The sequence below is a fragment of the Trachymyrmex cornetzi genome, unplaced genomic scaffold (assembly GCF_001594075.2).
Source record: "Trachymyrmex cornetzi isolate Tcor2-1 unplaced genomic scaffold, Tcor1.1 scaffold117, whole genome shotgun sequence".
Classification (NCBI taxonomy): Eukaryota; Metazoa; Arthropoda; class Insecta; order Hymenoptera; family Formicidae; genus Trachymyrmex; species Trachymyrmex cornetzi.
The window spans coordinates 55,139-77,096 of record NW_017295730.1 but is presented as its reverse complement, the minus strand read 5'-3'; the positions used below and the strand labels follow the sequence as shown (position 1 = coordinate 77,096).

Below are 21,958 nucleotides of genomic sequence, written 5' to 3'. Positions count from 1 at the left end.
TGTGTGTGTGTGTGTGTGTGTGTGTGTGTGTGTGTGTGTGTGTGTGTGTGTGTGTGTGTGTACGTGTATGTGTGTGCCGATCTGTTTTGTACAAATATATACAAAAGGAGCCGCCCGCGCGCGCGCGCCCAAGAAAAAAGAGTCACCCCTTTCCGCGAGAGGATCGCTCGATTGTCACGCGGAAGAGGATCCCCCCTCAGGCGCGTCCAGCGAGTGCCTCTGCCTGCCTTTTTTCCCCTTCACTCTTTTTTTTTTATCGTTTAGACATAGCGAGTATGTGGTTCCTATTTTGACGGGCGTGCCTTTTTCATCGGTGAAAATGAAAAACCAAAAGGCCCTCGACTTAAGGTCTAGCGCATAAACTAAAGGCGAAAGTGGACGTTGTACAGTCGGACATATTATCATATTACATAATCCGCTTCGCGGAGTGACTGGATGGCGCGATGTGCTCACGTGTTTCACGTGATTTCTCTACTTTTTTTTTTCTCTTGTTATTTTTCCCCCCGAAGACCGGACGAGCGCGATTGTAAGAAGCGCGAGTAAAACGCAACGTCGTGTGTCATCGCGAGCGAGAAACCGAAAACAAGTAAGGATAGACGTCGTGTGTCTCTACGCATCAAAAAGGCGTCTTTCGGAGAGATAATGACATATCTCGTTCGAAAACAAAAAAGGAAAGCAGAAACGAAAGAAAAAGAGAGAGACAGAGAGAAAGAGAGACAGAGGATAATAATAATTTAATAAGACAAAAACGCAAAAACGAATATAGATTTTTGTACACTTAAAAAACATTAAAAATTCTTTTAGTTATACGCTTTATTAATAATGTAGGTATGTACACATATACACAATGTACAGAAAACCCGTGCGCTGGGTCCGAATATGTGTCCGCCGTATGTTTATTTAATTATTATATAATACAACGAGTGAAGAGTATAAGTAGAAAGAGTATACAAACGAAAGAATAGAAAAAGGGGCGGCGATAGCCGCGGAGACAGTACTTGTCTCTCGCGTTAGTCATTAATAAAGAGACACGGCTGGTCTCGCGCTATCTCTACACTTCCTCTTAGCGCCGAGACACGACCGTGTCTCCCGATTAAATCCACGACTCCAATCATCCGATGGAGACGTGCGCGAAAAAAAAAATAAAAGTACAATGCGGTCGCGTGCGTTTCGCAATACCAAGTCAAGTTTCCGTTTCGAAGTGTGCGTGAAATGTGTTCTTGTACATTGTATATAGTATATACTTGCCTGTGTGTATGTTCCTGTATACATGTGTGTGTGTGTGTGTGTGCGTGTGTGTCTGTCTGCGCGTGTATGTGTAAAATAACGCGGACAATTATGCTCGCGATACAAGAGACAATGGAGAAAGGCATATCGAGCCTAAGTACAAACCCAACCGGGCAACAAATTATCAGCATCATCACTGTCGTCGCGATCCCAACGTCGCGCACTGCTCCTCTAAATTTTCGCTCCGCGAAAAATGCGCTGCTTTCCGTCGTGTCAATTCAACCGATCTCTACGAAATCCATATGTACATGTGTGCAGCAGAACAATCGACCGCCAATATGCAAGTTGCCAAAGACTTCTTCTCAAAACCGGTCGCAAAAGATAAAATACCGTACGATACCGATCACATTACTAAAACGCGTCATCAACCGTCGGCTTCGAATAAAATCAAATCGTCCACTTTCCCTCCCCCCAATCTTACCCACCCTTTCTTTCGTTTTCCCTCCCTTCCCATAGTATTCCCCTTATCATTGACGTCAACATCAACTTCGTGAGAATCCGTATCGCACCAGACAACGTCTTTGGCTCGAATCATTCGTTGGCTCTCCCGCGTGTCGCCAACGAGTCTTTATCACCGTTACCAAAAGCGTTCGGTGAAACCCTTCACGGTTCCAACCATCTAACAGCTCCTCTGTACAAAGAGGAACAGAAAATTTGAGCCCTGATTCGACATTGAAAGAGGGTCTTTAAGATTCTCTTTCTTTCTTAACTTTGAGCCCGGTGCCCGCGTTATCCTCGCCTAGGATGGTAGCTATTTCACCCTGCATGAAGGCCCACGGTACCTGGCTGTTCGCCAGCGGGCATTTTTCGCCGCTCGGACAATAAACCTGAAACAAAAAACAAGAACGGATACCGTTGAGGATTGTTTGTGGAATATCTGGAGAAAGGCACCAAAATGCAATATTATAAATACTCACCTCTGAGCCGGCACCTTGTCTCTTTATGCTATCTCGACTGCATGGGAAGCAGAACTTGTGATGTGGCACGCTGGGGCACTGCACAAAGTGCGTATCTTCCAGACGTTCCTGGCACAGAGTACACTTGAGGGTCGGCGCCGTGACCGGTTCAGAGCCGGCAGTCGGTTGAGCAACTGCACCCTCCGAGGATGTCGTCACGGTCGTGGATGACACCTGCCTTGAACTACTGGATCGTCTGCCCGACGAACCTGCAAATACAATTTTTTCGCAATCGTCATTTGCAATCCCTCGTGCAATTTTACAAAAAGCTTGATTTTAACATTAAAAAGATTATTTTTATATATCATATGATTCGTCAAGAAATCTGATAAGATACAGACATAATCCGTATAAACAACGCGTTTGACTATATCAAGATAACAGATAAAATATGTGAAGAAGAGATATAGAGATAAATATAAAAATATAATACTACTAAAATCACCTGAACTGTTCGGACTGTGCTGGGAGCCTCTAGAAGCACTGCGTTGCTGAGCGTTCGCGGCTGTAGTCGGTGGACTTCTGCTGGTAGGACTGGGATTGTTCGGCGGCTGTGGAACCGGCTCAGGCGATGTTAGATTGTCAGCGACTGACATTAAAGCGGCCATTGGCGACGGACCATTCGCTGTGCCCTGAAAGAGGAAGTGTCACCGTCATTTGGCATTCTAGAATTACAAGCTTATAATGGATTCGCGTAGGAGTTCAGCAGGCCAGAAGGCGCGCAGAAACGTTGATTGCGCGCAGATAAATATGGATCGTCGCCCATGAATGGGGCTGGCCGGCTGAAGCTGTTAGATAATTAATACGTATTTCGTGCGTACCTGATGATGATTCGATTGTGAATTATCGTTGGCGCCTTCCTGACTCGGCGGTGGCGGTGGTGGAGGACTTGTTCTTGGACGAAGAGGTGATCCTCCACCATTGGCCGCGACATTGGCAGGTGCCAACGGTATGGATGGCCCAACGTATGCTCCTGAAAATGAATATATTATATACCGTCAAATGCATGCTGTTTACACATATCTGCAACAAATAAGTATCCTAAATATCGAGCTCTGAGAACTTTTCGAAGCGACTATTTAGAAAACGTGCATTCATACAACATTCAAGAGTTGACCCAAAAAAGACGCAATAATTATGAAATACAATAAGTAAATTATACAGTATTATGCAATTTTGTTTTTTGCTTTCTACCTTCTACTTATTTACTTTGCTTTTCTTCCTTCCTTTTTTTTTTGCAAACATGTATATCATTTTTTTTCTTTCAAAATGCGATCATATCATTCAGGCATCTTTTTCAGAATTGTCTTTAATGTGCAAAATAGAGACAGAATAAAACAAAAATAGAATGAAATGAGCGAACAGTGAAGCAATGTAATCGAATTAAAGCACACGTTATTCCAGTTAATCAACACGATTTCGTTAAGTTTAGTTAAACCGAGATTAAAATTAAACTATACAGTGAGAGCAAAAGGTATTCGTATAAGGAAATTTGTTATAAAAAGTCTTATTTGTAGAAAATAAACATTAATTAGCAATTTTATACAATGAATACATTCTGTTCTAACATAAACAAACGAGCTTCACATGTATGCCTGATTTTAGAAGCTAAATTTCTCGTCTGTACGAATATTTTTTGAGCATTCAAACCGAGGGGTAAACCGCTGACCAAAATCCTGTATACCAATGCCTAGTAATGCCCAGTAATGCCCAGTAATGCCCTCAGCGGTTTACCCCTCGATTCAAACAATACAATTTTTAATTTTCGCTTATTTTTCAAATGATTTTGTATAATTAATACACATCTTTTTGGTATATATAATTTTAAGAAACATACAGTCTATTTTATTCTTTATGAATAAATTGTTAATTATCCAACAAGAAATGATCATGAATTAAACGTCGAATTGACGTCAAATTGATGTTGAGATCATCGTATTTATATCGTTTCGACGTCAATTCAATGACTCACTTCTTGTTGAATAATATTTACTTTTTAAAAATAAAGTTTTTTTAAAAAATATTTTCTCTGTACGAATACTTTTTGCACTCACTGTATTGATAAAAACGAGCCTTAATATTGTTAATAAAATTTCTAACTATACAATTCGTTGTCCTCCCCCAATCTTCAATCTTTCTCTTCAATTAAAAAATTAAAGAGTAGTTAATCTACGTTAATAAAATAATACAAGTATTTCTATAGTATTTAATATTGAAATTTCGCATTCGGATCGTTTATCGTCGGACGCATTTCGGGCGTTGATCATCTCGATTTGTTCAATATAGAGGAAGGCGTGGAGTGTTCCGCGCTACGTCCGTCTAATGAATACGAGAACAGAGTCTATAGTTTGCTCTTCCCCTCCCGAACATCTCAGGTCTAAGCTCGCTCCTCGTTGCACGTACACGAACGTGAGTGAGTGCGCGCGCGCTTTGGCCGGTCATCAAACAGGCCAGTCGACGGACCGTATCTGCTGTCGCTCTTGCCGCATGATTGATCACGACTGACGTTGCCGCACGGAAACTGACTGACGTAACGTACGTGCTTAACGTTCACGAAACGAGATGCTTTCGCGCAAACAACCGGCGGATCACGTTCGTTTAATTCCGAGCGTTCCGAGTCGGTGAACGTCGGACTTGAGAATCAATCCTTCTCCATTTAGCACCGCTAATCCATTATTGATACGTTAACTCGCGCGAGTTGCGCCACTAATATGAAATGTGGAAAATAAATAAAGAATTGCTCGTGGCAATCTGATAAGAAAGTCGCTGGAGTTTGTAGTTTGTAATATTACGAAGTAATATGCTTGTGACGTAATATTATGTGCCTAAAAAGATTACCAGAATCCTCGGATTATATAAAGTATATATGAAGAGATAAAAATAATTAAAGTCAAAATTATATAAGGCATTTTTTGTAATTATAAAGTTAAAATTATAGTTAATTCAATTTTATATTAATTTAATTGCGTTTAATTTAGTTTTATATTACTATAAAACTGAATTTAATATCAAACTAAATTCACTATAATCTCAATTAACTATAATCTCACTAAATTAACTATATAATCTCATTAAATTAGATTTAATTATATTTTATTTAGTTTTGTATTAAAGTATGTCTTTTTTTGTAAAAATAAAAAATAAATGAGAGCAAAAAACTGATTATAAAATGGAATCTTCATATTTTTCCATTTTTAATTTATAAATATTAAATTTTGGAATGACGAAATGCTTCGCTGAAACGGAACTTACATAAATGACTGTTTCTCAATTGTCCATGAGTAATAAATCTCGGAGGACGATAACCTGGTAGAGATTGGAACCGAGTGTATGCGCGCGTGATATTTTCAAGCCACCTAATGCAATGACGTAGGCCGAATGCCACGCAAACAGCTGAATATATAATGTATTGTCGCGCTATCTGGTATCAGTCTCGTTATCTCACTCGATAATGGTTGCAAGATAATCACTATCAGCGATCGCGAACCGTTGTGTTATCATTGTTATTCAATGTGTATGAACTGCGTGTGTGTGTGCGTGCAGTTTATTAAAATATTTTAAATTGTCTAACCTAATAGATTTCACGCGTCGATTACAGCAATAATATAATCGTAGATGTTTAAGCCTAAAAAAATATGTGATTGTTTTATTATCTATCTAAATTGAAAATTTTATAGAACACCTTTAAAATTGATCACGTGATTATATGAAGCCCATTTTTTTTAATTGAGCTTCTTTCATACTTCTTTCTATCGTGAAAAGAAAAAAAGGAAATAGTGCAAGAAGTTCAATCAAAAAGAATAAGTCTAATAATTTCTATATTATCGTGTTGTTTTGTCGCACATTTTTTGACAATATTAAAACTTGCTTAAAACTATTAATTAAAATTTTAACCTCAAATCCCGGTATCTTTATTATTTAAGAAATATTATTTATTTTTTTTTTTAAGAAATTCATTACTACATCTTTCGGAAATATTAGCGGTCACCCGGGATGACGCCGGGATGCGGTTACATCGTGTTATTATCGTGAAAATGCTATTGTAACGAAGTAACCGAGGAAAAAAAGCTCATCAGAGAAGCAGGATTTGCTTGTTTTTCCTGTCGAGTTTTTTTTATCCTTGAAGTTACTGTTTCCGTTCAAAAGACAGCGTTCACGTTTTACGTATACGCGAGTTCTGATAAAAATAGATCACTGTTGGCAAAGATTGGGGTCTGGAAATAAACGCAAAGATTATGGTGTATGTGTGCGTGCGAGGAGAGAGAGAGAGAGAGAGAGAGAGAGAGGGGGGGGGAGGGGGGAGCCTTTGAGATCCAGAGAAGTTCCGCTTGTTATTTGATTCTACCATCGATTATTGATCTTTCGTAACTAAATGATTGCTAGATCTGCTCGACGACGTATTGCTGATTTGCACATTGCGGATATAATTCCAGTACTCGGTGAATGCGAATATTGCGTATATCTAACAGGAATTGAAATATGATTTCCAACAATCTCGATTTTCGGTGTTGCAAATATAGGAAATGTTTAGCTTTACGCGAAACAAGGATATAGGATAACATGTGTAACAAAGGTACGAGAGATTTCATGTGAATTTTATAGTTAAATGAATTTGATGTTTTTATAATTAAATAAAAAATATTTTGTACAAAAAAATATTTTATAAAAAGTATTTCTTATTGATCTCCATTTCGACAAATTAGTTGCTATAGCCATTCCATTAGCGTCGAAATTTCATTTCTCTGACGTTATAAAATACCTCTGATGTCGAAACTCGAAATCAACTATTTCTCGAGTTTCTATCTACACGCGTTGCTTTTCGCACTGTCATTCATCATCGCCGTTTACAACGAGCGGATGCTCTCGCGTGCTGACATAGAATCGTTTTCCTTAATGGAAACCGAATCTCGCCAAATGGATGTAACTTTACAAGTCTCCATAGCCATTTGTATAATCCATTGTATTTTGTCGCACGTCCTGCTATATTCCTTCTAAAAATTGTCAAACGTTTAAGTTACAGCAAACAACAGACAATACATTATATGTTCAGCTGTTTGCGTGGCACCTACGTCATTGCATTGTGTGCTTGAAAATATCACGCGCGCACACACTCGGCTCCAATCTCTACCAGGTTATCATCCTCCGAGATTTATTACTCATAGACAATTGAGAAACATTATCATTTATGTAAATTCCGTTTCAGCGGAGCATTTCGTCATTCCAAAATTTAACATTTATAAATTAAAGATGAAAAAATATAAAGATTTTATTTTATAATCAATACTGAACATTCTTAACGACATCTCCAAATGAGAATTCATGTGGATTCTCGTAAGAGAACATAAAATTCAAAGCATATTTCTAACAAGCTAGAAAGACACGTTGCATGTGTGAGAAATAATAAACAATTTCTTTTTAAAGTTTTTATAATGCTAAAGAAATATGTGGATTCTTCTCTTGGAATCCACTAAAGTTTTTTATTATTTTAGTTTTAAAAGTTTTAAAATTTTCAATATAAAAACTACAATGCAGTATAAATGTATCACGATAATCAGCTTATATGAATAAAACAAAATTTGGAAAAAAATAAAATTGTAAAACATAAAATTATTCCAAGTCATAAAAAAGGCTCCAAGGTCGTGAGGATCCATATGTTACGAGAGTTAAATAACACCTTGAGATATATCTATCTTATTTCTCGTAGAAATTCCCGCCCATTTGGAGTGTCGAAATAACGGTCGACAAGCACAACTAGCAAGGTCACCGTGCCGCCCGCGCGCGTACGGTCAGGTTAGATTAGGCAAGGTTAGGGTAGGGTTACGCGACACCAACGTCGCCGTCATCGTCGCCGCGTGAACACGTCAATGGGCCGCGTATCTCCGCCGGCGCGAAAAGCCAGCGAACGGTGCGAGCAGCAAGAAAAGGGGGGCACGCTACAGTTATCCCGACACAAAATGTCACGACGCGTCGCGGCAAATGGAGGAGACAATCTCAGGACCGGTTTCGTCGCCACGATGTGACGCGGCGTCAGAAAGACAGGGAAGAAAAGAGAGAAAGAGAAATGGCGAATATATATATATATCTATACGGCTCGCCTTTGGAATCTCTTTTCTTCAAATATTTATATCGAAATATTATATAATATTTTTAATACTTCTGAAATGCTTAGTCACACAATTTTGATACTAATTTTTTTTTATTTAAGAAACTTTTAGATATAAAAAAGACTATAATTATTGTTCTTTTTTTTGCGTTAATATAATTTCAAATAAAACGTTTTATGTGAATTCAACTTTTTCAAAATATAATAATTTAAATTAAATAATAATTGAATATTCCATCTGTTCTCTTATATTAAAAAAAAATTTCACTTGTAGCGCGTCAATGGTCTCCTTGATTTTGTCTAGACACAGATCTGAAAATTTTGTTGGACCATCTAAATAATTACATAACAATCTCAAGCACGATGAGTAATGCTTGAAAATTGCTGCAAAAAGTTTTGACATTCTAGCAACCAGTCTGAGCGTCCTACATTATTTTGATGATCCAACAAAATTATTTTCAGATTTGTATCTAGCTGAATTTTTAGATACTTCAGCGAAACTATCCTTTCTCCGTGTAACGAGTTAATTGAAGCGGGATTAAAATTAAGCTATTGATAATAGAAATGGGCAATAATCATGTCCAGCATTATTTTCGCGCGATATTCCAGGGTCAATACAAATCACCACATGCGTTCGAAAAGCACACGTGAACTTCGAAGCTTTCGTAAATAACGATGTTATCGCGCTACTTTGCTCAATTTTCCACAAATGCAGACAAATCTCGTTTTTTCCGTGATGATATGCTCCGGCTTCACATTCTCGATTAAAAAAGAAAAAAAATTGAACTAAAAAAAGACTTGATATCGGACGGTACGATATGCTAAACATAGAATTCAAATGCGGGATGTCGTGTTTCCAAGTTCGACAAGTTGACGCTTATCAAATTATTCATACGTAATAGTGATGAAAGACTCCAAGGTTCCGGGGTGGCGCGGGTTTGTGGGCGTCGAAGTTTCAAAAGTTTCCGGATGGTTGGGGAGTATTTGGAATGTATCTCGTTGACGAGTAACGAGCGTACGTGAGCGGAAACCCGTCGAGGTCCATCGCTCGACGCGCGTACAAAGGCGTCGCGCCAAATGCGAGTAATTGAAGCAAGTATGTATTCCGCTCGCTCGCGACGAATCGTGACTGCGATTAGAGAAGCACAGTTGAATGCAGCGAAACGTACGAACGCGTGATGATCAGAATAGTGAAGAAAAAGATGCTTGTCGGCGTATTATGCGCGTCATATCGTACGTTGTATTCTCAGAACGAGCTGCTCCACTTAATTTTTCGAGTCGTGCTGACAATTCTTGGAATTCTTGTCTGTGGAATTGGAAGTTTTATCCCATCAAATACGTTAAATGAAATCTATAAAAGACGGAAATTACAAACTTCCGCGTTAATGCGAAAGACTTGTCATTTTACCATCAAGAGAGCTTTGTGCTAAATTAAAAAGTCCGAGTTCTTGGAAAATAGGAATGGAAAAAGTGGCTTCAGTGTGTCAAATTCGTTGAAACTGTAATATTTTGTAGATTATGATGTGCTGATTAAAAGTCTCCATTAGGAGGTATATATAATTACAATAATTATATCTGTTTTTTAAACGCAACACACAATTGGTGTAAAGAAAACACAGCCATGTATTTTCTTTATTCCAGTTGAGTCACATTATTATTATTATTATTATTATTCTAAACATAACAAAAGACACATTTTCAAAAAATTAGTAGTTTAGTAGATAAATTTTTTAATCCGGTTAGACCCAAAATAGTAACTTTTAAGTAATGCTACAGCAAAATCTATCCATTCCGTTGTGTCTATGGAGACTTTTGAATATCTCATAATTTACAAAATATCACAGTTGCAATCAATTTGATTGAAACTACTTTTTCCATTAAAATCCGTGATGACTTTTTTGCTCCGATTTCGTGGAAGTTCTGCTTTCGACTTTATTTGACGAGTATATGAACGAGTATATGACAAACATTTGCGGCAATTTAGTACTATCAGAATTATCCAATTGCGACGTTTCTGTTAGTTCGTAGATCATGGGAAAAGTCACGAGGGGCAGAGACGTGTAGAGACTGTAATGTTGACAGAAATTACATGTATGCGTAGTGACTAAAAAGAGTAATCGGTCGGCGATACATAAAACATCGGGTAAACGATCGGCGCGTGTCGAAGGCCAATGACGATACGACGCAATACGGTAACGTGGACGTGTCGTGATGATATGTCGCCGTTGTCGTTATTCGTTATGCGACCTGTGTGTTAATCGCTTTGGTTGCTTGTTAAGTGGCTCGTCGAGTAAACATTATCAAAATGCACCACCTCGTGACGACGTGCAAACAATCGTTGCGAATAAGGCCGACTTTTCGACGTACATAACGATAAGTTCCTACGAAATCGATGAGTAACGATGCTGTCATCGATCAAAAATTTACATTATTATGTACATAAAAGAGTTGATAGAAACGTTTATATTGATTCTGTGCTTAAAAGAAGAGTCTGATAATGGCTACCAAATGTTGAATGAAATCATTCCCATCAAATATTCGATTAATACAAAAAGTAAAATTTTACTTTCCTAAATATTTAGTAAGTAATAACTAATGTTTATTACGAACATAATAACTGTAATTAATCATTTGGTAATACTTATTAAATATTTAAGGTAGTTAAAATTACTTTGGTTATATCAATCGAATATTTGATTAGAATAATTTTCACTCAACATGATAGCTATTATCAGTATCATTTTTTCTCGTGTTATCGTGATACAAACATCTTTTAAAAAATTAATAAATAATTTCGTTAATATTTATTATTGTTAAATTCGCGAGACGAAATAACAATCCATGAAGTTTTGATACTCGCAAATTTATCTCAAAGCAATAGGAACACTTTACCTTGCATTTCTATTCAATTTTATATCGGATAATTGATACTAGAATATTTTCAGGAACAAACGTTTCTACTTAGAGAAGTCAAAGGTCAAATATATATAACTTCGTAACGACTAGGAGGTATTTTAACTTATTGAATCTCCTCATCGAGGCGCGGATTCACGTAGAATCTCGTGGAGATCTCGATTCAAGGTTTATCGAGCGAGCTCGAGAAACGCCGTTACTGACGTAATCTAACGTGCGGATAACGATTTGCTCATATTCTCGCCTCGTAATCGTTTCGCTACCATTATCGGTATCGGCGAGAAAAACGACATTTATTTCTGTTCGCCAATGAAGTCATTGTGCTATAAAGGCGATTATTATAAGGGGGAAACATTCCGCGCAGATTGCATACGGCAAAAAGTGGACGTGGGCAAGGACAATCTCAACTCACGATAAATTGCGATCGCTCGTCGTGTCACGCTACGTATCGATCACTCGCCCTTCACCCTCGGAGGAATCCCTGACAAGCTCGCTCCTTTGTTATTCATTCTTCTTTGCGGATTCAGAAGCTCGCGCGCGTATTTTGATTTAACAAAAAAAAACTAATACAAAAAAAACTAATACATAAAAAAACTAATACACGTATAAAAAGAAACTCTTCATCTTTTTCCAGTTCTGAGAATTAGAAAAAGATAAAGAGTAAGTTGAACTGAAATTAAAGTCAATCTACATTGGTAGAAATGGACCAAAGCCAGTTGAATTAATCGTCGATTGCATTAACCAGAGTTTGATCGAAGTCGCTTCAACTGCTTGTCACCCTGACAGAATCTAATATAACTATTGACAGAATTTCGTTCGATGATCGAAAACTGTCAATATTTATCTATTCTGTCTCTGTCATATCAATATATTTCTCTGTCATGTATCACGTCGCTATTCTTGATAATTTTTCTTTCTTTTAAAAGAGAAAAGTAGATTATCCAAAAATAATTAGATAAAAATTTCTTAAAAAAAAAAGAGTAAAGAATAAAAATAAATTCAGAATGTTACTGAAAAGCGTGAATCGTAGTAGGTCATAGTAGCGAGAGATAGCAACCTCGACGAGTTGTGGGTTTCGCAAGTATCGTTGCTACGTATTATGAGTGGCCGATCGATCACGTACAGATAGGCACTTCGTTCTCCTGCCCTACGTCATCGGGACGAGTTTCACGTACGTGTACACGTATATGTGGCAGCGCGGACTCCATACGACAAGCATAAATGCATGTATCCAACGACAACGACAACGACGACGACATCGGCAACACCAACGTACCTGTGGAGGGATCATACTTTCGAAACAAGGCCACTATACGCACTGTTCCGGGACGTGCGTATTTACGCACGTTTCCAAAGATTTCATTCGATCTTAAAGTACATTTTCAAGCGTACCTATCTTACTTTAAGTCCCAAATGTGGGACATGTACCTATCTTACTTTAAATTCTAAAAGTGTACTAATTCGACCAAAGAAAACAGACCCAAAGGTACATTTTCACGAGCCATTCAAATCGGCTGTTTCTGCCGCGACAGAAAGAATCACGTGGTTAAAATTGACAAATACCAAAGGTCTGTTTCTTATTGCTGCACTTTCTGAACTGGTAGATACAGTACAATAAGTTGAAGTGAAATAAATATACGTTTGTTTCACTTCAACTTATTGCACCGGTTCAGAATGCAGCAATAAAAACAGACCCAGGTATATTTTGATCACGTAATCCTTTTTGTCACTGAAACGGCTGATTTGAGCGGCTCGTGGAAATGGAATGTACCATTAGGGTTTTCTTTGGCTGACCTAGTGCACTTTTAGAACTCTTAAAGTGAGATAGATATATGTTTGATATTTGGTGAAAGCAAGAGAGTGCAGTCTAGGAATAAAAAACAGATCTCTTGCTGAATGCGATTAGATTTCGTCACGCGATCTCTATCAAACATGGGCGTCTAAGGCCCAGTTTCACAACTGACGGTTAACTCTTAACCGAAGTTCAACTTATTCATTATCTCTTTTCAATTTTAGAATTGGAAAAAGGTGACAAATAAGTTGAACCTCGGTTAAGAGTTAACCGTGAATTGTGAAACTGGGCCTAAATGATAGTTTATCGCTATGTTTTCTCGCGCGATTGCAACCAAATTATTGCATAAATACACTGAAAAAGAATTTACTGTATCTTAATACATATTTCTTTGAAAAAAAAAAAAAATAATATTAAACATTTACTTGCAGTAGATATTGACTCGGTAAAAAAAATGATAGTTAAATTAATGTTTTTCATGTCAAATAAATGTATGTTTATTGTTGACGGAAAAATTAAAATTTATTCGTTAACGAAGAATTATATGGTATAAATTCTACAAAAAACAAGAGTAAAAAATGTGAAACTTTAGCATGAAAACGTAAATCCAAAAAACTTAAAGAGAAATTAAAGAAACTTAGAAACTTTGAAACTTAGAAAAAAAAGAAACTTAGAAAAATTAAAGAGAAGGAAATAGCGTTGTTTAATTTTCCTAGCGTAATTTTAAATGTTTCTGACTCTTTATCCTATGCACGTAACAAAATAATACTCGATAAATGTATACAATGTTTACATACTCCAGAGATAAAGAGGGCTAAGGGGTAAAACTTCGTAAGCGATAAGATTACACGATTTTTACAATTTCTTCTGAAATAAGCATTCCAATCTTCACGTGATTACAGATATTTATTGCTATACAATTGAGGAGAAAACATACGAGACGTCTATTTGAATCACTGCCTAAGCTCGTGCGTTTTAACCATGAGTCATCGAAAATAATAAAATTTTATTTTAGCAATAGAAACGGCAGCATAAACGTCGTAAATACACATTTTTATATCGTCATCTATTGATGGAATATCTAACCTAACGCCTAACCGCTAGTTGCCGTACGTCAAAATGTTTTTTTCCGATAACGATGTGTATATTTCTGCATCTGTTTGCGACGTTAATCTTTTCAGTTTTGCTATGCATAGCTGTGCAAATATATTTTACAGTTAGACTCTAAGGTTAGTATTCAATGCTGCACCTGGCGGAGTGTACGATTAGATTATTAGTTTTTTTTTAAAGACTTGTTATCAGATAAAGTGAACGGTGAGACCTGATAGAGGCTTCATTTGTAGCTAATAAAGATTACAGAGTAACTCATGTAGTTTTCATAATAAAAGCTGAGAAAACTCAAGAAATAAAGTTTGAAAAATAAAAAGGAAATCCGAATAAAGATTGAAAAATATTCTATTTGAATTCTGCGCAAATCTTGAGATTTTTTTACTTCATATAAATAGTTTTGAGGAAAATAACCTTAGAAAATATGTAGAGTATACAATCACACAGAAACAAATTTGTCTCCGGTTACTGTTATGAAGAGATCAAACGTCAGTCATGTCATTCTGCAGTGTTGCCAGGTTTGGTTACATTTCTAACTATAGCACCCTGATACTACACTACGAAAAAGACAGTAAGCAAATAAAATAGATAAACAAACATTTTTGATAATCTTTGGACTCATTCTGATACATTTTTGCCATTTAGTTGTACTATTTATTTTTTTATTTTGGCAACACTATTCTAGAGCCACAAGTTTCCTTATATTAAGGTTTGTTTTCTGTTCCTGTAGTACTAGACTGCACTAGAATTCTCTTTCTTTCGCCAAATATCAAATATATATCTATCTCACTTTAAGTTCCAAAAGTGTACACTAATTCAGCTATACAGAAAACAAACCTTCGGGTCTGTTCGCGTTGCTTGCACTTTTTGCATTCAGTATCACCGCTTTCTTTCTTTTCAACGCTTGAATGTATATTTATCTCGTTTTAAGTGCAAACATTTTTAGAGAATTTAAACAACATACCTACTGACGATAGATCTGTTTTCTATGACTGAACTAGTATACACTTTTGGAACTTGAAGTGAAATAGATACATGTTTGGATATTTAGCGAAAGCGAGAGAGAGTTTCAGAATGCAGTTCCAGTGCAGAATAAAAACAGACCTAAAATTCGCGCGAGAGGCACCTTCCTTCTGCCGGATCTCCTCCCGGATATTTATCGTTCCCTCTTTCAAGCGACGTGCTTTCGAGCGGCTAAATTAAACGTACGAAAACGGCAACAGAGACAAGTTCGTTTACCGGGAAACGCAACGGCGAGAATGCCGCGCAGTAATTCCGAGGAAACCGAGTCGAGTGCGGAACGCGAAAGCCGCTCCGAATAAACGCTCGGCACGGCCCTGATCGAGTGTGACTAAGCCTGCAGCCGCCTACGTGCGTGATGCGATGTGTCGCGGTTACGGGAAGGAAAAGAAAAAGAAACAGAGAGAGAGAGAGAGAGGCACGAACGCGCGTGCGTGCATGCGTTGTTCCCCTCGCCGTTCCATCCGTCTCGCTAACCGTAACGTTTCTCTTCCTCGATCTCTCGCGAGGATGGAGAGCCGTCGGTTCTCGACGGTCTATCGGAGCCGTCACGGAAAAGTACCGGTCACACGTCTACCCGGTGGCACTCTGTCCGTCCCCCTCCCTCCCTCCCTCCCTCTCTCTCTCTATCTGCTCCGTATGCCGTAGGCGAGGCCTCGGTGACTCGCACGCGTGCACATCGTCATACTACGAGCTACACGAGCGGTGGAAGGCGCGGAGAGGAATAGAGGATGGAGGACGCATATCTGCGCGCGGGATTGCGTGTCACCACGAACAGCCGTGACCGAATGATGATTCTTCCCGCTCGCTTGTGCGGCCAATAAGTCGGTCGCTTCAGTCGCTTGCTGTGTTGGTTGGTATATTACACGGAGCCGAGCCGTTCCTTGCCTCGTCTCTCGCCACCTCTTAACCCTTTCGAGAGAGAGATGCATTCATTCGACGTTATTACATACCGAGGCGCTTTACACAGAGGCGTGTTGATACATAGCCTCTGCGCGTATTTTAGCTCCGCCGTTAAAAATAGCGCTTTACGGACGAGGATGACGTTTCGTATTTGCAAAAACACTGACGGAGAGAGAAAGAGAGAGAGAGAAATAGAGCAAAAAAAGCGCTACTCGCTTGTGAATTATTATCGATATATTTTTGAATATTCGTGACGCGGTTGAAAGCGGATTTTAAAACGCCGATTCTGTTTACTTCGAGATTTCCATGGGACTTGTATTTTATCTGTAGATTATAGCATTATGCTCGTAATCATTGTGAATATATTCGTGTTATATGTTGACGATTGATATCGTTCAGTTTGTACCTTTATTAGTCATATTAATTTTTTCCTGGGATTACTAATACATGTTCGCTTTTACCAATGTTAACTTTAATCTCAGTTCAATTTACACTGAGAAAAATGTTTTGTATATGTGACTTGTAAAATGTTCTTACTATTTAATTAAAAAATTTTATTATTTTAACAAAATTTTGATTAAAACAACAAAATTTTTAACTTATTTAACTAATCTAATGTAGGGTATTGCATGTTTTGGTTAAAACAAAAAATTTTTTAACTTACATACAAAAACATTCTTATTTTCAATTAAAAAGTTTTGTTCTAATTAAAATTTGGTTAGAATAACAAAATTTTTTAATTAAAAAGTAAGGAAATTTTTTGTAAGTTACATATCATACGAAACATTACTCTCAGTATATTCTCATTTTCTTCTAATTTTTAAGTCTAGAAAAAGATGGATAGAAAAAAGGATTTTATCGAATTATCTAAAAACTCGATCCGCCAATGAGAAAGAGAGAGGCGTACAATGAGAAGACGGGAAACAGGACGCGCGAGAAAAGAGCAGTTCGAGGGAGGGAGCTTTCTGCATCAGAAAGGGGGGAAAAAAGAGGAGAAAGGTGCGAACGTACTCGCGTGGATGTGCAACGGAGTATGATCGAAAGATGCGCGCGCAAGACCACCCGCGTGCCGAAGTACGAGTCTCACCCGACCGTAGACATTCTTCTGTCTTGATTTTGAAAGGTTTCCGAGACGGAAACGACGCGAGACCCCGCTCCACTTTCAGAATATATGAACGAAATCTCCACAAAGAGATCAATCGACATCGTCAGAGTGACGTAGAGGTAATGTCATAAAGAGTGGTAAACTGCTCCGAACGTAAAAAGGTGTCTTTTCATGCTGACGCTCGATGTTCATTTTCAGCGTCAAAATAGGTTTATTGTTAAACATCGGATTTTTTATGCAGGCAAAATATGAAAATATGTACAAAATATGCAAATATACATAATATGCACGAATAAATATGCATTTTTAGAATACTTTTTCAATAAGTTAAGTTTCTATTTTGGTCTCTCTTACTTCGTAAATCTGTTTTCTAAAAAAATATACAATTGCATAAAGATTCGATGACTATAGCTTTGCAACTGTTGCAAGATTTTTTAAGTCTATTTTACAATGTGTTTTCTTTGTTTCCTGTTTCTTGTTTTACCTTTTGCTTTTTTCTCCTTTGCAACCGTTTTATCGACAATTGTATTTCTTGTTTCTTTCAAAGTTCGTTAACTTTTACCTCGGGCGATATAAAACAAAAAATCGGATAAGAAGCAAAAAGACAAGATGTAAAAAATAGCAAAAGGCAAGAAACAGGAAACAAAAAGCACATTGTAGAATCGGCTTTAACCCGGGAATAGGCACGTCTCGAAACTAACGTTAGTAGACGCGTTCAGGTGCTCTATTCTCGAAAAGAAACGTATACGAAAGTCTAGGGAAGTACTATAGTATACGTAACGTATACTGCAGCATTTCCCTAGACTTTCGTATACGTTTCTTTTCAAGAATAGAACCCCTGGTCATTTTGACCGAAATATATTTTCACACATGTGCAAAAAGTATTCGTACAGAGAGAATATTTTTTAAAAAAACTTCATTTTTAAAAAGTAAATATTATCCAGCGAGAAATCAGTCATCGAATTGATATCAAATCGATATAAATACGATGATTTCAACATCAATTTGACGTCGACTCGACCTTTAATTAACGATCATTTCTTGTTGGATAATTAACAATTTATTCATTAAAAATAAAATAGACTATATATTTCTTAAAATCATATATACCAAAATGATGTGTATTAATTATAGAAAATATATCATCTGAAAAATAAGCGAAAATTAAAAATTGTATTGTTTGAATGCTCAAAAAGTATTCGTACGAGAAATTTAGCTTCTAAAATCAGGCATACATGTGAAGCTCGTTTGTTTATGTTAGAACAGAATGTATTCATTGTATAAAATTGCTAATTAATGTTTATTTTCTACAAATAAGACTTTTTTATAACAAATTCCCACGTACGAATACTTTTTGCTCTCCCTGTATGTGTTATAACTAGAATTCATACATGATTATAATTACTATAAGTAATAATTAATAAGAAAATGAGACTACAAACACTAATTACACTAACATGACTGAAAATTTGCATATTATTTTACGTATCGGGACGGATGTGTTCCGTCTCGGCTTGGGTGTTGCATCATCTCTAATTTTTGTCAAGCTGCCGAGCTTTTTCGTGATTGTTTCCTTTCTTGGTTTGTTACCTGCATTTTCGAACTAGTTTACGACCGACCAGGCTGGCTGGTAGAGCCAATAAAAGAAGAAAAGGAAGACTAATATAAGTGCGCGCGCTACGGTCTTTTAGACCGACCGTTACAAACATATCAAATTTTATGTAGATATAAGCGTGTTTACGTCTTCTATTTTCGCATACTATACGAAAAAAACATTAACAAACATTTATATAAAGGTAAAAATATAATAGTGTCAATAAATTGAAAGATATAAATAGAAAACGGAAGAATACGGCAAAATAACTATAGCGCGACCACTCCCAGGTCAACATGGTTGGTTATACGTTTAGATTCATAGATTAGATTGATAGATTAAGAGGGTATCAAAAGAAAAGCAGTCGACATAGGCTACATTCCTTCGCGCTTTAAACGCTTCTAATCATCATTCTGTCTTTATATCGTCGACGTAAAACACGGATAGAAGCGCTGAAAGTATCCAACCGAATCATAATTGCCGAAGTGATTTGCAAACGCGGCGGCCCTCGCTGCGACCTCTCGCTGCTGGTTCAACGTTCGCCGCGTCGCGTCAGTTCCTGAACTCATTAAAAAGCAAAACTAAAGCGACTAATCGCGAGCGATTCTATATCGCGCCGGCCGTGACGTAGGAGAGAAGGACGCAGCGCAAAGTGCACTCCGCGGTGGCGAGCGTGTCCCAAGACTTATCATCGCTTCGCAAAGCGAGGGGACGGAAGGAGAGGAGGATCCGCCGCTTCGTTGGTGATCTATCTTTCCTTATCTTACGCGCGGCGCGTTATCCGCGTTACACGTAATGCGACGCAATGCGACGTAACGCAACGCGAGACGCCGACGAATGTAAACGCTTCGCGAAAATTCGCGCTCGCTTGCGGGATTAGCTCGTTATTGAGCGACCGGCACACAACGGTCTCATTCATCGGGTATAAATACGGCGGCGAGACGGCGACGGCGGCGTGACGTCACCTGATTGAACACGTCACGACATGGCAACTGAATGTGTGTATCTTTTGGTCGTCCCATCACGTGCTCGGTGTACGTCTCTTTTGTACGCGTTCGGACGCCGATCGAAGACAGAGAACTGAATAGAGATGGGAGAGGAGAGAGATGCCAGAGTGGCGGGAGAACAAAATGGAAGGAGAGAGAGAACGAAGCGAGGACGTTGCTTCCTTTTAATGCAATCTCCCTATACCGTCGTCCTCGTCGACGTACACGCGTGTGCGCGCTTGCCTCCTCGCGCCAGATGGCCACGAACGAATGGCCGTGCGCACAGCCCTCCTCTTCAACTATTTATAGTAGGCACCGATAAAAACGCCAGAACACCGCCCGCTAAAAAAAAAATTATGTCGAGCTACCGCGCGCCGCGTAAGGCCGGAATGTCCGAGACACTTTTTTTTTCGTCCCGCATTTGTGCATTTACTCTTATATGGAAGCGAAAAACGACATTTATTGATACGTGCCTTTCTTTTTGAAAAATACATATACATTAAAATATAATAAAATAGGAATAAATAATAAATAAAATAAAAAATAGGTTTTTCACTAACTTGTAGTTTAGGCTTAAACTACCATCACTTGATAAAATAAAAATTGTTTTTCTAGCTAAGATTAATCACTAAATTGATGGTTTTGTAGTGATATCTCTAAAAGTTACTACGTTGCTCGTTACAAAAGCATCAGTTTAGTGATTAACCATAGCTAGGAAAATTATTTTTTTACATTGGATTCAGTCAAACCATAAGTTAATCAGAAAATGAAAAGTTGAACCTGAGATTCTTTATTCGTCAACGTTGATTGGTTAACTCTTTATTACTCGCGTGGGGTGTCGAAAATACTCCCACTTAATAAATTTGCTAAATGTATAAATGCCATTTATTCACATTATACATATTTAGCGCAAATTGTTTCACAATTAAAAAAAAATTCAATTTATCTTTATATCTAAAGGATATAGAATGTCATAAATTTTTATTTGTAAATTTAATCATCAAAGAGAATAATGAAACGTGAGATACAATGTTAGAGTGTCAAACATCTCACGCGAATAATGTAGAATTAAAGAAAAATGGAAAGTGTGATTTGTACCTACAATTCTTGTTAAGACAGCAATACAATCTCTAGGGAAATTACGATCACTTGGTAATAATAGGACACTCGACAGAAACTCGTGTTATATATTACTTCTGTCTGGCGTTTTCCACTAACCATGCTAAATTGGATTCATTATAATATATATGTTGACTTTGCGAGATGACTTTAAAGACTTTCATCACATAGTCATTATTTTTTTAAAGATCTTAATTGTAGCTAATGAGTCCCTGTTATGAATGAAAAATCCATTTTGTGAATGAATTACACATCGTGTCTGTGGAATCTAATCGCAACACGCGAACCAATTTTCGCAAAGACTTGAACAAATCGTGTTTACTCGGTAGATACATTTTTGAAAGCGAAGGTAATCAGAGAAAAATCGTAAACGCTCGCATAAATTAGTATCAAGAGCGTAATTTGCTTTATCTCGCCTGAAATATTTACATGTAAAGAAGATTTCGAAATTACGACTTTAAATTACGAAGAATGCAATCGTTAGGAGTTGGTAAACAAATGAAACCATCGAGCGAAAATGCGACGCGTTCGACGCCGCATCTAGCGGAATCGACGTTTTCGCTTCGTTAGTCGCAAAGTTCCCAGTGAGCCACATAGAAGTAAGGGGGGAAAATCAGGGAAGCAATCATCCCCAGGGAGAGAATCATTGTTAATACAACAATCGGAATCGAAATTCGGGACGAACTTATATAGTCAGTAATTCCATCGATCGATTGTGGCGCGACCCAAAAACGGAGGGGAAACTCACCGTTGGCCTTGAAGGTAGTCGCCGTCTCGAAGCTGGGCGCCCTCACCGGATGCTTCTCTTTGTTCCGGTCCACATAGTTGACGGCCAAGCTGACCGCCGGTAGAGAGTCCCCGCGTGTCAGGGGTGGTCTAACTGGATGCTGCTCCTCGAGGGACAGCCGTTTCTCAGCATGTTCATCCTCGTCGATCGCGGAGATGCCGCGTTTGAGCTGGGTAATGCCACGATTGTGCAGGGTCATCTGATGCGCGGCCACCGCGGCCAGATGGGCGTTGGACAAGCGAGGTGGATTGTTCCTTATGCTGTTGGCGATCTCGTGGCTCTCGTC

General features: G+C 38.0%; 1 protein-coding gene across 1 annotated transcript in view; it reads right to left on the bottom strand.

Moving 5' to 3' along the window:
• Positions 1–64: 64 nt before the first annotated feature.
• Pits (Protein interacting with Ttk69 and Sin3A) overlaps positions 65–21,958 on the bottom strand; it is a 23,520-nt gene continuing 1,626 nt past the window's right edge. The window contains exons 2-6 of the mRNA XM_018513727.1: positions 21,634–21,952; positions 3,065–3,216; positions 2,689–2,875; positions 2,205–2,452; positions 65–2,114 (exon numbers count right to left, since the gene is read on the bottom strand). Coding sequence (XP_018369229.1) covers positions 1,974–2,114; positions 2,205–2,452; positions 2,689–2,875; positions 3,065–3,216; positions 21,634–21,952 — 1,047 coding nt within the window. The 3' untranslated portion in view covers positions 65–1,973. The remainder of the gene's footprint in view (positions 2,115–2,204; positions 2,453–2,688; positions 2,876–3,064; positions 3,217–21,633; positions 21,953–21,958) is intronic.